Source organism: Gambusia affinis, linkage group LG02, assembly GCF_019740435.1.
Source record: "Gambusia affinis linkage group LG02, SWU_Gaff_1.0, whole genome shotgun sequence".
In the NCBI taxonomy this organism is placed as follows: domain Eukaryota; kingdom Metazoa; phylum Chordata; class Actinopteri; order Cyprinodontiformes; family Poeciliidae; genus Gambusia; species Gambusia affinis.
The window spans coordinates 10,151,491-10,166,798 of NC_057869.1; the positions used below are offsets into that span (position 1 = coordinate 10,151,491).

The 15,308-nt window shown below is 38.6% G+C and overlaps 1 protein-coding gene across 2 annotated transcripts in view; it reads left to right on the plus strand.

Annotated features, from left to right (window-relative positions):
* Positions 1 to 15,308, plus strand: part of nfatc3a (nuclear factor of activated T cells 3a) — a 63,922-nt gene that overhangs the window by 35,909 nt on the left and 12,705 nt on the right. For both annotated transcript variants that reach the window (XM_044106165.1, XM_044106156.1), the window contains exons 4-9: positions 3,427 to 3,626; positions 4,115 to 4,287; positions 4,918 to 5,058; positions 8,507 to 8,562; positions 8,962 to 9,088; positions 12,013 to 13,083. In XM_044106165.1, coding sequence (XP_043962100.1) covers positions 3,427 to 3,626; positions 4,115 to 4,287; positions 4,918 to 5,058; positions 8,507 to 8,562; positions 8,962 to 9,088; positions 12,013 to 13,083 — 1,768 coding nt within the window. The remainder of the gene's footprint in view (positions 1 to 3,426; positions 3,627 to 4,114; positions 4,288 to 4,917; positions 5,059 to 8,506; positions 8,563 to 8,961; positions 9,089 to 12,012; positions 13,084 to 15,308) is intronic.

Below are 15,308 nucleotides of genomic sequence, written 5' to 3' on the forward strand. Positions count from 1 at the left end.
TTGATTATAAGAGTTATAGTAATATCAATTAGATTTAATTTGTTACATTTCACAGACAGGTAAATGGCTGCTTAGTCAAGTTATTTACTTGGACTGTGTTACAACATTAGCCAAAAGCAGTGATGGTTGCCTCTTTTTTGGTTTCCTCCCAGTAAGGGTGCACAGGAATAGGTGGGGGAGGGGTAAAGCTGTCCTAATGTAAGATCTATACCAGTGGTGGCCAACCCTGGTCCTCGAGAGCCGGTGTCCTGCACTCTTAGATGTCTCCCTGATCCAACACACCTGAATCCAAGAGCTGAATCACCTCCCAAGTGCAGTCAGGTTCTCCAGAGTCCTTCTAATGACCTCATTATTTGACTCGGGTGTGTGGAAGTAGAGATAAATCTAAGAGTTGCAGGACACCGGCTCTCGAGGACTACGGTTGGCCACCCCTGATCTATACAATCAAAAACTCAATTTTGAAAACTCAATTGATTCTATGTAATGCCACATACTAGCTATTCTGCTTTGAAGCATTTGCTATAAAACATGGTTGGAATGTAGAATCAAACTAAGCTAGCAAACAATACAAAATAAAAATGCACTTCAGAACATGCAATGCAATAAACTCTTGTTTATAACCCTGTAACAGTTTTGTTTTTACATCCGTCTGTCCTCTTCAACAGATCCCAGCTTTTTTTAAAATCCTGTTTGGAACAGATATGGCATTGTGAATAAACTTGTCTTCATTTAAAGCCATGCATATACACACCAACACACGAGACGTAGTACAGACATGCATACATTCAAACACGAGTCAGGACATCATGTTCTCACTCCAACAATATGCAGATGTGATTATAAAACAGGAATCAACAACTCAAAGGGCTGTTGATTCTTGCAACTTGTTATTCCTTTGAATCCAGATGTTTCATTTTGATGACCTGTGTGTTTCAAGTCAGGTTGGTATGTTGAGCTTAGGATTTATTACTTTGTCTGACATAGATGCACACCCAAATTTAAGGAGATCTGCTACTCTGCTTAGTCATTCACGCCGATTGAACACTATGCTGTTGTAAAACTCATTTAGAATACATTATAAAGGAGCAGCACATACCTAAATGCGTCAATGTTTTGCTTCAACAGGTTTAGTTAAGATTCCATTGTAAAACGATAGTTTATATGTTTCATGTAATAATTTGTGCAGTTTAGCACTTCTACTATGATTTATTCCACTCGGTTTATTTACATATTTCTCATTAATAAAAAGATTTGTAGGTTAATCTGTTTTTAAGTATGCTCTGAAAATATTGCTTTTTTTTTTTATGGTAGGACATAGGCACCCTCATGCTTAAACATTTAACTTTTTTGTTTTAGCTTGTCAAACCGTTTTAAAAACTGTTCAGAAAAATGCAGCAAATAAGGAACATGGGCTATTAAATGTTAAATTATGTTTGTGGTTTGGAACGCCAAACGACTTATTTCTAGCTAACCACCTTTCTGTCTTTTCATGCATCGATCATTTTCCACCCAACACTGACACCAGGGTGTGTGACGCAAACTGGCAAGGGTAAAGCGCCAGCAGCCAGCTGTGGTGGGATTGAAGCTTGGCAGTTAAAAGTGGTGAAATAGCAATGAAAGGCCTTCTTCTTCTCTGTTAGTGTCTATAAGCTACCCTGCATCTGACTGAGGGTGTGGTCACTTCAGAGCAGTCCGGTGTGAGCGTGAATGTGGGGGGATGCCATCCTGCCGTCACAGAGTCTTCCAAGTACAACATTACAACAGTGGTGGGATTGTGTGGCTTGCGTGTTTGTTCTGTCCTTCTGTAGAAGAAAGGTCCTGTTCTTCTTTCCATTTACCTTTAGTTTTTTTACCCAACATGCAACAACTTTGTTCCATAAAAGATTTTCTTCTCTGGAAAGCAGCTAAAGTGGCAGCATTCGGGGACAACTTGAGAGAGGAAAACTGCTGCTTGGTGCTCATTTTCCAACCATGTTAGCTCAAGTGAACCATTGGAAAATCTTGATGACATTTTCACTGGCATCTTTGGTACCATACAAAGATAAAAAAAATCATTAAGTCAGACCTCACAGAATGAATGGAAGGCCGTGTTTTTTTGTATTCGACAGCTTGATGAAGTACAACTTATCTTATGTTATAGAGATTCCCTTTCTCATTAGAAGATTCAGACATCCATTCATTTTTAAGGAGTCTTCTGTTCATCTGAGACTGGGTTGTGAGGGTAACAGACGTCCCAAGGTGTTCCCTAGTCAGATGGGACAGTCCCTCCAGTGAGTTTTGTGCCTTTCCCAGGGTCTTCTCTGTGTGGAAATAGAAATTCCTTAGAAATGTTATAGCTCGAAAGTATCATGCTGTCATGATGCCATTATTGCAAAGTATCACATCAAGTGTTTTGATTCCCTAAAGCCATGTTTTTTGTGTCGTATCAAAATACGACACGAGAACCTCAAGTACTACTTTGACCACCTCGAGTAGGAATTATTGATTTTGATAACTGATGGAAGCAGATTAGCTATATGGTAGAGCTAATAAAACAGAACAGAAAGTCAAGCCTATTAATCTTTGCTTCAAACACATAATGTTGTCCTCCTTCCATAGCATTGCCACAGCACAGTGGCCTCCCTCCAATCAACAGCTGCTTTTTATTTATTTTTATTGCAAACTGGATCTTCAGCCAACCTGTTCTACCACTGTAGCCACTGCCACCCACACCTCAAACACAATGCTCAAAAGGAAAGGGAAGTCGAGTATACAGACTCATGCTGCTTTTTGTTTAGCTGTGAATTCAACATAGGAACATCATTCTCAAAGTATCCTGGTTTTCCGACTTTATGTGCAAGTCAGAAAACCAGTGTGATTTGCTTTCTATTGTACTTAGTGACCAGACTATTTACTATTAGCAATACAAAGTGATCACAATGTAACATTCTAAATTGTACTAATTTAGCACAGATGGACTATAAGTATTTGTGTATGTGAAAATATTTTCAATGAAATACCTACTACCAGATATGCATTCAAATTGTTTGTTGTGGCAACTATTCCTATGTTTTAAATACACAACGGACATATTGCATTTTGAGTTTGTTGACTAACCTCATTTCTTCCCTTGTGGAATTCAAATTTCAGGGTTTCTTTCTTTTTATGTTTAGAATGTAAAAAATTTACTTCAAATTGGCAGTTTAAATAAATATCATGACATATTTATTTCTAGAAGCTATGTTATTGCCATTTTAAAACACCTTGACAATGTGTTGTTACCTTGGAAATATGTTACTTAGGAAGGTGGTTCTTTCTATAAAAGGTTTGAGAACTTCTGTCCTAACGTAGAGATATATACAACATATGTGTATTCTTTCGTAACGTCAAGCCCAAGGATTCACATCTGTGTATTTTCTTTCTCTACCTCTGTCTGTTGTTGTTTAGCTCACTGGCTACAATGACAAGCCTGTGAATCTGCAGATGTTCATAGGAACCGCAGACGACCGCTACTTGAGGCCACACGCCTTTTACCAGGTGCATCGGATCACCGGGAAAACTGTAGCAACAGCCAGCCAAGAAATCTTGCTTTGCAGCACCAAAGTTCTTGAAATCCCTCTGCTTCCTGAAAACAGCATGTCAGCCAGGTACATGTCAGAAGTAAAAATTGCATTATAAGGCTACATGGGCTTACCCCCGTGAAGAAAGGGCTAACCAAGGAAAAATAAACACCTTTTTGGTTGTAAATGTATGCAATGTCTTCCAAAGTATTTTTTATAGATTTTCTTAATTTACACTATGTAAGGGTTGGTTACACAAGGAAATTTACAGGATTTCCTGTGGAGCATAGAAATAATTTTTATTTATATAACTATGACCTGTTAATTATATTTTTTGTGGGATCTGGTTCCATTTACAGCGTGATTCATAGTATTTTTCATGGTATAGAATTTCTTATTTATAACTGTAATAAATTACCCTCACAGGCAGTTTTAGTTGCCAATCTCCTACTGGGTTTGCGGGCTATTTTATCACCCAAAGGCTTTTACAAGTACTAACTAAATATGCCTGAGATGCTTAACATCCTGATGGTGCTGTGCAGGGCCAACTGTTTCCCCCCCTCCTTTCCTTGCAGTATTGACTGTGCTGGCATACTGAAGCTGCGGAACTCTGACATCGAGCTGCGGAAGGGGGAGACGGATATAGGACGAAAGAACACACGGGTCCGTGTGGTTTTCCGAGTGCACATCCCTCAACCCAACGGGAAGGTGTTGTCCCTGCAAGCTGCCTCTATTCCTGTGGAGTGCTGTGAGTGTCCACTTTATAATATTCAAACACAATATTTATTTGGAAATTGTCTTGATTTAGAATGTCTAATATGAGACATTTTAGCGAATGGAAACTTAAATGTCATGTTCATTCAATCCATATTTAATTAAGATACTAAAGTTAAGAGCAGATATTTCCTGGCACCATAAAAATAAATCTATTTTTCCCACTCTGATTGTCGGACTAAAGGTTTCTTGTTTTAGGTCAGCTAGGATTTCTTAAGCCATTAATATTTGCTAAATGCCAGAATAAAGCATTGTTTTGCCTTCTTCACATTCAGAAATATACAGAACACTATGCCTTAAAACAACAATGTTTGATCTGAGTCATACATTTTAAAAGGCACTTTTTATTAAATAATTAGGTAATGTATGCAATCTCTAAAATATTCTATTTCTCACTGATCTGGCATTTAGCAAATAGAAATAACTGTGGTAGTCCTTTCTGCCCTAGACTAAAGCAGAAAACATTGAGTCTTATTTGATATCAGACAGTGAAAAAGAAGTTGTCATTTTGAACACAGTGTATGTAAACATCTGTTTTCACTGACACAGAAATTAGAATGTGAAATTTCATCAGCTATTGTTCAACTTTCTGGATCTCTCCCAGCCCAGCGTTCAGCTCAGGAGCTGCCGCAGGTTGAGAAGTCCAGCCTCACCAGCTGTCTGGTCAGTGGGGGTGAGGAGATGGTGATCACTGGTTCCAACTTCTTCCCAGAGTCCAAGGTTATCTTCGTGGAGAAAGGCCCTGGTAAGAAGAGCCTGTGCAATATCTTTGGATACAATGTAGTTCCAAGATGGATGGTCATGCTGAATTTTATGTTAGGAAATATTACTATATTACTATAAATATTATTATGTACTGACCTTCATTAAATGCCTTAAATAAAATGTACATTAGATCATGTTTGGTATTTTAAGACTGAAAAGTATTAATGGAAACGTTACCTCTGACTTGTTTTTGGCTCTTCATCTCTGACAGTTTGTGACTTGCTTAACAGATGAATAAAATTCCGTCTTTGATGTCACATTTTAATTTAAATAGTGCAGTGGTCTATAATAATCAGTGTGCCTGGGGCTCTTCCGTGTGGAGTTTCCATGTTCTTTCCCTGAGCCTGCCTGGGATTTTTTGTAGACGCTCCTGTTTCCTTAAGCAGTCAAGAGATTTGAGGAAACAGAAAACAAGATGTACCAGATCAGAAATGATCTGTGCACATCTTTTATTATAGTTAATTGACTATCGATGTGGGTTTTTTTTTTTAAATCTGGTTGTTTGTTAGGTTACCAAAACAAAAATACAAAGGAGGGTTCATTAATTCCAAAAGTGCTAAAAATAGTTTATAGAGGACATTTTGAAAGAAATGTTTATAAATGTATATCAACTCTCTATTTTAAATGTTAGTGACTTTTACGTGGCACCTGTGTGGATACTTTAGTCATTTGTTATCCTTAAAAGCTGATTTTTATCTGTTAACAAATACCCTAAGCTGAAGATTAGGTATTTAAATATGTTTTCTTTTCTTTAAAAAAGGACGTAGAAGAGTTGGGTGGAAATTTTAAATGGATGACATTTGTTCAACCAGTCCCTACCTGCCCAAGGTACTTTTGTGATATAGAGCAACAGATTCAAGTTTGCACATGGCAACAAGTTGAGTGGTGTTGCCTCTGTGAGCGAGTGCTGTACTTTAAAATCGTCTAGGTACTTAAAAGATCTACCCTGAGGAATGTGTTCAGGCCCTTTTCAGGAGGAGCAAGTGAAGCATGGCAGGCTAGAGTAGTGAGTGGAAACCTCTGAGAGGCGCTTCTTGGTTTGGCAGTAACTTGGGCCCCATTTTGCATGAACTCATTGGACTGTGAAAGAGACAGAAAAATGTGAAAGTGGATGGAAATGTGATGCTGATTAGCACTGTGCAAATGGTTGCGCTCATTATCTTCTCTGCAGAAAGACACTGATTACCTTTGGTAAGAGAAGAAAAGAAAACAAGACTGACATACTTTTTTGTCTACCAGCTTTTATAATGCAATGAAACCACATTAACAAAAACATAGTGACCATCCTGGCCACAATAGGTGATAAGAACTCATAATAAATGGCAAAAATAATTGTTGACAACAAGGATCAATGACTTTTTGTGAATTGTTGGCTTTTAAAGGAATGCTTATTCTGGATTAGCAGACTTTGACTATTCTGAATCCGTTTCATCTACTCTGATTAGCTTTTTCTCCTGATGAACAATGCAAATTGAGGGCAATAAAGCAAATATCACAAAATAAAAAGTGTTTTGTTTGCAAGTTATTCAGCGATTGGCATATTTTTGAGCCAGAATGTTACTCTGGCTAACCAATGATGGATGCTAACATAAATGTCAAGACTGAGGCAAATGGTGACAAGGACAATGGCACAAGTATTGATTGCTATATTTACTAGGCAGATTCACTACCAGTTGTCTAAAGGTCATATAGTGAAAGATCTTTATTGTATAGCTGAGTGAATCTGAAGTAAAATATGCTTTAACCATTTACTAGTTTTCAATCTTAACCCTTGAGTTTTATTCTATCTGTAATTCATACTTCAATATTGTTGTTTGGTGAGCGTTAGAAAGAAGATGATTTGGTTTTAAAGTTTTTCAAAGAAGTAATCAGAATTCTTTAAAAGTCTGATTTTCTGTAAAATCTGAACTTTGAAAGGTCTGATATTAAAGTTCAGAACTTTAAAATCTGAATAAATTCACAAGATTTATTCCCTTGTGAATAAGTCACAAGGGAACGGAAGATATGTGGTATTAGTATGAGGATTTAATGCTTGAGGGCCCAAATATAAACTGCCCCAACAGTCATCCTTCTTTCTGGGGTGGATGTACATTACTTAAAATGTTAGTCTTGAAAAAGATTACCATGTGAGTTACTTGACTTTGTAAAACTCTGAAATTGAAGTAAGTCCATAATTGGTATAGGTCTTTGACTTTTACAAGCATGGCTGTTTACAAAGAGTCTGACTTTAAAGGCTGACGGTGACTACCTTAAAGAGTGACTAATGCAGCAAGGGTGCTGGTGCTGTCTCATTATAAAACCTCTGCTATTATATATTTTACAACTATGTTTTCTCTAAGATTTGTTTGGTCTTTTAGCACAATGGGGAGTACATTCTTTTCCCCAGAGAAATCGTAAGAACAGGGTGGTGTGATGATCCAGGTCATTGTTTTACTGTGGAATCAGGTTCCTGTTGGTGCTTGTTGTCTGACAGAACATGTGGGGCCCTTGCTGCTGCCTGTTGAATGTCAACAAGCTGTGCAGTAATAATGCATTGCTGTCAACTGTCAAGGTCATTGCTCACAGAAAGAAGAAAAAAAAAATCTGTCATCAACAAGTTAAGATATAAATTCTCAAATGGGATGATGTGTTTGAGGTTAGTACTACCTAATGTGACAGGAGATTACTACATCCAGGTTTAATTTTCAGGTAACATCAGAGCATCAGCTTAAATGTGCTCTGATGAATTAGTGGTTCTTGTAGCTAGCTAAACGGCTTAAATAAAACAGGCTTGCAGTTGGGTTTTTTTATCTACATTTAAACTAGGCGTTTGCAGAAATGTTGCAGATGCCTCATGGTGGTATTTGGGGGAATCCTTTTGGTTTTGTGGAACAGGCCATGCAGGTGCAGAATATATATGGTGCAACATGTGAGCGCCATGAAAAAAGGGAGGCATCTGCAAGTTTATTTACTTCAGCTTGGAGGCCACTCCCTCCTGTAGCTGTCAAACTTTGTATTCCTCTCAAGGCTGCAATGACAGATTTCTTCCAAACACACAGGAATCCTGTTAGTGTTTTCAGGCCAGCTGCTTCCTTCAGTCACCTCTAAGACGTTTCTCCAAATAATAATGTCCCTCAGAGGAAACCTTGCATTTTTAAAGCACTTTTTGTAAATATTTTTTTACTAACATTAAGTTAAACAGCCACAGCAAGCAGTAGAATTTTTTTTTTTGACATTTGAGTCGTATTAAGTAGCGGTTAAAATTTCTCTCACTTACATGGTAAAAGACAGAAAAAAATAGAAGTTGCTTCCAATGTCTGGAATCAAATCGGGATATTTTTTTCAAAGAAACTGTCTAAAGTTAATCCTAATAAAACTGTGATTTAATTTATTTTGACTGTATGGTGAAGGATTTTTAATTTTTCTGTTTTTTTTTTTGTTTATTTTAGATGGACGACCACAATGGGAAGTTGAAGCAAAAATAATTCGTGAGAAAACCCAAGGTGTAAGTATTTTTTCTTTATGTCTATTAATGTACATTGGGTTTCTTCAATCTGATGTTTTTTTTTATTTTCTGTTAATATTATAAGTTGTTCAATAAAGAATGTAAAGAAATAGGATCATATATATATACACACACAGTAATTGTCTTTTTATTCAAACATAATTTCTACATGTCTTTGTAGATCTGATTTGCTTTTGGATTTTTACTGTACAGATTTTTTTATTACTTGTATTACATGCAAGTGCCAGAGAAAATTTAATTGAGAATCTGCATTTTAATGTATGGGTCAGTACTTTAGTGGGACAGCACAGTACCGTATATGTATGTTTAAATGTATAGCGTGTTTCATGACTAAAAAAGTAAGTCATCAACATGTTGTGTTTTTTGTGTCTCTTTTAGTCATGCATTGTCGTGGAAATCCCTCCATACCACAGTAAGACTGTGAGTTCAGCTGTACAGGTGCAGTTTTATGTCTGCAATGGAAAACGGAAAAGGAGCCAATCACAACGCTTCACCTACCTTTCAGGTTGGTTTGGAGAAAGCAGGCATGATTGAAATAAATTTGAAACTCCTGAAGAATCTCAAAAGATGAAAATGATGAGCAAGCTGTTTGTAGGTGTTCGCGTTCTGTATCCGGCTGTACAGAAACTTCCAGGTTAATTTCAAAATGCGTGACTCAGAGCAGCGATAACATCGTTTTCATGTTGTGCACTTCTCCACATGGGTTTGTGAGCCTCCTTTCTGCTTTGTATCGCCAATTAAAATAAAAGTATAACTCAATAAAAAATTTTATTAATCATCATACACACAAAAATGATTTATGTTATGCTTCTATTTCTGTAGACGTTGATGATTCATTAATAAAATACCAAGAAGAAAGAGTTAAAAAAAATGCAGATATGGGGGCCAAAATAGAGGGGGTTCCTTTTGCATAAATTACTGCATCAGTGTAGTGGAGCTTAGAGGGGATCAGCTTGTGGCAAGGCTGAGTTCAAGAATGGGAGCCATTTGTTAGTCTTGACAATAACCCAATTGTGCTGCGAGTTTCCTGGTCAAATAAGCCCAGAGTCTCCACGGTCATCGAGCCAGATATTGGTATTTTATCCAGTGGATGTTCCAAATTCTGCTGGTTAAGGAAATCCACATCGGCATAAACATTGTCAGCAGAGGGAAGCATGAACTGCACTAAAACGTCCCGGTTGACGGCTGCGGTGAATTAAACCCTACTTGTGTTTGATCATCTGTTGGACAACTCTCAAGTCAGTAGTTTTCACCATAATTGGGCGTGCCATATGGCATTGTATCATTTCTGTGTTTTAAAAATACTTTTTTCTTCTTTTTTTTATGAAGTCATATTCTAAGTTTCAAAAAAGTAGATTTAGATCATATTAATAAACATGTCATGTCATTCCACGTGTAGCGAATCTATGTAATGTCAATGTTTTGAATTCAATTAACTAAATTCTCTTTTTGATGATTTTCTAATTTATTGAGGCACCTGTATTGTTGTGGTTTAGATGGGAACCCTCCTCTAACAATAAGTTTAACACCTACTAACTGTTTATTTTCTGACGCTCACAGTGGCATCTTGCTTTTGTTTAACATGCACCGTTGCATTTTGTTTTTGTTATCCAGGAAAACTCCACTACACACAGAAAGTCTGTTGTGATCATTTTACAAAGTAGGCTCAGCTTTGGGTACTTTGATGTGTGATTGAGCATCACTGATAATTTTACTGAAGTCAAACGAGTTCGTTCTGTTCTTTAATATTGTTATTGTTTTGTTTTGGTTTTTTTTCTGATAAAACCAGTCAAACTGAAAACACTGTTGGCGGATTATATTGACATGTGAGCATTTTGTGCAACACATCCAAACCCTGACTTTTACCGCAACAGTGTGTGTATCGCGTGTGTGTGTTTCTGTGTATGTGTACAAGCGGCCTTGCCCATCCACCCACCCAGCCTTTCTTTTTGCAAGCACGCCCACTCGTCACAGGCAGTTCCTGTTTTCCCCGCTGACAGATCAGTGCAGCCAATCAGAACATTGTAGATTAACGCTGCTCTGTCAGTCAAGCTGGGTTGCTTACACCGCCGGTGTCACCATGGACACGGCCTGTTTTATTGTGGCAGGAGAAAAAGAGAAAAAAAAAAAAAGTCAGCCAATCAGTGGCGTTTCATGTTTTATCATAGGTTCCACTACCAAGAACCTGTCGCAAATATCTATTTTTTTTTTAAGAAAATTGACTAAGAAAATGTTTTTATATTTTTGCAAAAAACCTGTTTATTTTTGATTTCAATTGTTGCTTTGAGTTAAACTATGAATAGCCATACTTAAATTCAAAGTATTACTCTTTCCCATTCTAATATCCCCAAGCCCTGTTTTCAGATTAAATAAATTGTGTTTAGCCTGACTGCGCCTCTTGTTTCTCTTGGTTTCTAAGGTCTATCAGGGTGAGAGGAGTGCATAGTCAGTGCACTCATTTGTTTGTTTCAGTGTGATTTTGGGTGGGGGGCATTCAGTTCCTCATCCCACACATTTCACATGATGGCAACCAGACTGAATACATATGCTCTCTTCTGATTCAGAGCTGGATAAAAATAAAACTTGTGGTCACAAGGCACCAGATTGGGAAATAGGTTACCGATTGGCATAGCAGTGCTCTAAGCTGTCACAGTAAAGAGGAATGGCCCCATTTACAATGAAAATGTCAGTCTGTTTTTTCACAGGCTGTTTTAATCTGGAATGAGACCTATTTTGCTGTCACATATTTCAGAAACTCTCCTCACTGCATTGAGGTCCTTTTTTTAGGTTTTACTGCAGAGCTTTTCTATAATAAAATTGGAGTAAGACAATCAGTGGAGGATGAAAGTATTCCTTTTATGTTGACTAAAATCAAAGAACTTGAAAGATTCATAGATTATATTTCCTTATTTATTTCTTACAACATAGAAAGTATTTCCCTTGTGGGTGTCTGTAATACTCTTGAAGTCTTGCACATGCAGACAGTTCCTCTAAGAAATAACTTATTTGTATATTTGTTTGCTGCTCTGTTGGTTTTGTTATTCTATAATAAATATTCATTTTCCATGTTTTTATACAAATTGCACATTTACTGTATATGTTCAGATTTTTTGGTCAGTTTTTTTTGTTTTTCTTATTCTCTGACCAAAAATTTGTAATATTGTGCACAAGACTGTGAAATGATATTGAAGACTACTTTGAACACTCCACACAGCCATGTACACTTTGAAGTTGTGCATCCTGCTCTTTTTGACACCGCGGTCTCTCACATTGTCCTCCAGCTCACCCATGTTTAGAAGAAACTGCCTTTGTTTAAACATAAACTAGGAATGGATAGAGTGAAAGCATACAGTCCAATAAAAAGACACTGTATGGTACGAGTGCTATAAATGCAACTTTTTTTTTTTTCTTTCCTCTCCTCCCTTTTAGTGATGGTGAAACAGGAGCACAGAGACGAACTGGACCTCACTGCTGTTCCTCCCATTTCCATGCCCTTGGCACATGCTCCCAGTCTGGTGCACCCTCAGCTGCCTTCTCCTGATCAGGGCCACCCATCGGAAAACCTTCTGTCCAGCTCTCTTCACAGCCTGGCCACGGGCTCCGGACCTGGCCTGCTACCTCTGCCTGGCCCCTGTTCCTCCTTGAGCTCCCCGCCTTTCCAGCACCTGCCTCACCTCCAGGGTCACAGTTTGCACCACCCCCCTGCAGACTGCCACATGACGTTCCACCAGGGCTCTGCTCCCGCTCCTCCCCGGCCCACCTACCAGCCTTTGCAGCACAGTCCGAGTCACAACCTGTCCTTCAACGGCCAGCCCAGCCTTCCTTCTCAGAGCTACGAGAGGATGCCCTTTCAGCAGAGCCCCACTGCGGCGTCACACCCAATAGGCCTGGGAATAGTTTACTCATCCAGTTGCTCCTCACCGTCTGCCCTTTCATCCTCACCCACCAATCCCATTGTTGGATCCCCTCAGAACCATCAACCTATGCTGTCCCCCTCATCCCCACACTTCCACACACTCGGAAGCTTCCACTGCTCTCCGAATCCTAGCCAGGTTCCCTCTCAGGGAGGCCACCCCCTAAGTGGGCAGCACTCCTCGCAGCTGCAGAGAGGTCTTGGATACCACCCAGTAAGTCAAAGGTCAGCTTCTTGTCCTACACCGTCCACTGCCCCCCCACAACGGATGATCCCCTCTCCTCATTCTGGACCTTCTTCTCCACAAGTCCACCCTTTGCCCTATCAGTCTCCCTCTTCCTCCTCCCCCACCTCAGCTGGGAGTCCTCTGGGGCCCCTACAGCAGCATTCAGGACAGCCGTCTCCACAGGCCGCGAGTCCAGTCATGACCAGCATGTCCCCTGCAGCTGTGGGGCCACTGGTTCATCCACTAAGTCCTCAGGGGCCATTTCCCTCTGAAGGGGAGAGGCTGAATATTAAGGAAGAACCGGAGGAGAGGGAGCCCACCTTCCGCTCCATCGGCCTACAGGATATCACTCTGGATGACGGTAAAAGAAATGGTTTCTGAAAACAAGAAGTTTTTACTCTGCCACAATTAAACACCTTTATACAATGAGTTGTTAAAATTTCAAACATTCATGTTTAAAGGCGGTTCGGAAAAACAGGTTACGACGTGTTAACAAGGATTAAACAGTTTTAACTGCTGAAAAAGAAATGTGACGGAGGACACAGATATGGCAAGTGCGGAAACCCTTATTGTATCTAATCGGTATAGGAATAACAGAGTTGGCCACTTTAAGGTAAAAACAACAAACGGCTTCCAGTCCAAAGGGGCACAATCTGTGGGCGGGCAATTTCCCCAAGTGCTCGCCCTTGCCGCCGGGCCTGGTTGTGATGATGTACTGAAGGCGAAATGTTGCAAAGAGCAAGAGCTTCTTAAAAGCAGAGGTCTGGTTTCAAGGCATTAAATTGCAGAATTCAATTTCTTTTAAGTCATGATTGATATTTGCAGCATTTTATATCAATTGAAGTTAACATAGTTACTTGATTGTTCTATAAAATGGCACTATGTGCCTGTAGTACACATGGTACTGCCTCCTTAACACGATATGTTGCATGTTCAAATTTAATACAAGTATATCCCTTTCTTTATGTGTAAGACTCATCTTGTTGGCATGTGAATCAGTTATTGTGGAAAATTATTGAATGGAAGCTGATCGGGCTCCTGTGGGTGTAGAAAAATCCCAAATATTCTTGAAACCACTATCTAGAACATGTATTTTTATTAGGTTTTATTGATTGTTCTTGCACTTTTTCTAGATTAACCCTAGAAAAAGTGGGTTAATCCAGTGTTTTACCAACTCCAATAAGTTCATGATGAGGCCTGTGGGAGCTAATGTACTGTACCTCTTGAGTGTTTTACACAGACCTCAGGGTAATCTTTCTTCCTGAAGATCAGTTACAGAACTGATATTTACCTCTTATACATAATCTATGGCTGTAGGCAGATGGAGTCAAGATTATTCTATAATCCTCTCCTTCACGTCAAATATCTTCCCCCTTAACATGGGATAAGCATGTTTTAGTAATGCTTATCCCAGCTGTTAATCCGTATTTGCCACTTTGTATTGCATTGGGAAACATATTACAACTCTTTAACACGTTCGGTTTTAGTGACCAACTTTTGGGGCAGGTTAAGAAACAGATTATTTTTCTGTTCAAACAACCAAAACACTTTGTATCAAAATGTGATGTAGCCACTTACTGTCAAAAAGAGCAAGAGTTAGAGGTCACTGTTGCAACAAAAAAAAAATCTTTAATAGCTAACTTAAGAATCAACCATTGATCCAGCTCTTCACTTTGTTGTCTTTCTGTCTCTGTTTTTAACTAATTCTGTTTGCTCTGCATAAACCTTTGGTTTGGCATTAGTTATTTTAAGCTCTGCTATCTGTGACGTACCATAATTTCTGTCTGAAGCAAGGGACCGCCAAGGGATTAGGTTTACTGTTCAATATGCGATACGTGGGATAAACATGGATCTGGTGTAAAACAATACAGAGAACCAGTTGTTTTGATTTCAGGGTACTGAACCTCAATGTCTGATTTCAGTGATAACATTTGGACTGACGTTGCAGAGCATAGTTGTATTTCAAGCTTCATTACTGAGGGGCCTGTCACCTGGTATTGGGTATCATAGACAGAAGGAGGAGTGATGGCTGTAGTATTACATTAAATTGCTAACTGATGTATGCCAAGATTTTGTATCTCTGGCAGCAGTTTGATAATTAGTTACACTTTAAAACTTTGTTGGTTTCTTGGTTCCAGTGAATAGAAGTACATTACATTATTTCTTGCTACCTGCAAATATTGCAGTATTTATGTGATGTGAAGGATCATGTTTATATATGCATGTGACTCCTATTTAGAACCCTAATTAGAATACAGCTTGGTGTTTCAAACTAGAAAAATTGATTCAAAATGCTATTAAATATCAGCTTATGGCATATTTTAATAAGAGTCTAGAAGATTAAACATTAATTAATACCCTGGTGAGGCTTAGCAGTAGAAGGTGTTATTGTGTGTTAGCAGGGGTCAACCTAATGAACATAAATCTGCCAACAACAGGTCACATGTGAAGTACCAATGTTCAGTGGAGTGTATCTGCAGTCCTTTCATTTTTTATTTTCAGTTTACCACAACAGACAATCTATTTTGTTACAATTTTAAATGAGACAATAGAAAGTGGTGCATAAAAGAAAAGGAATTGGAAAGT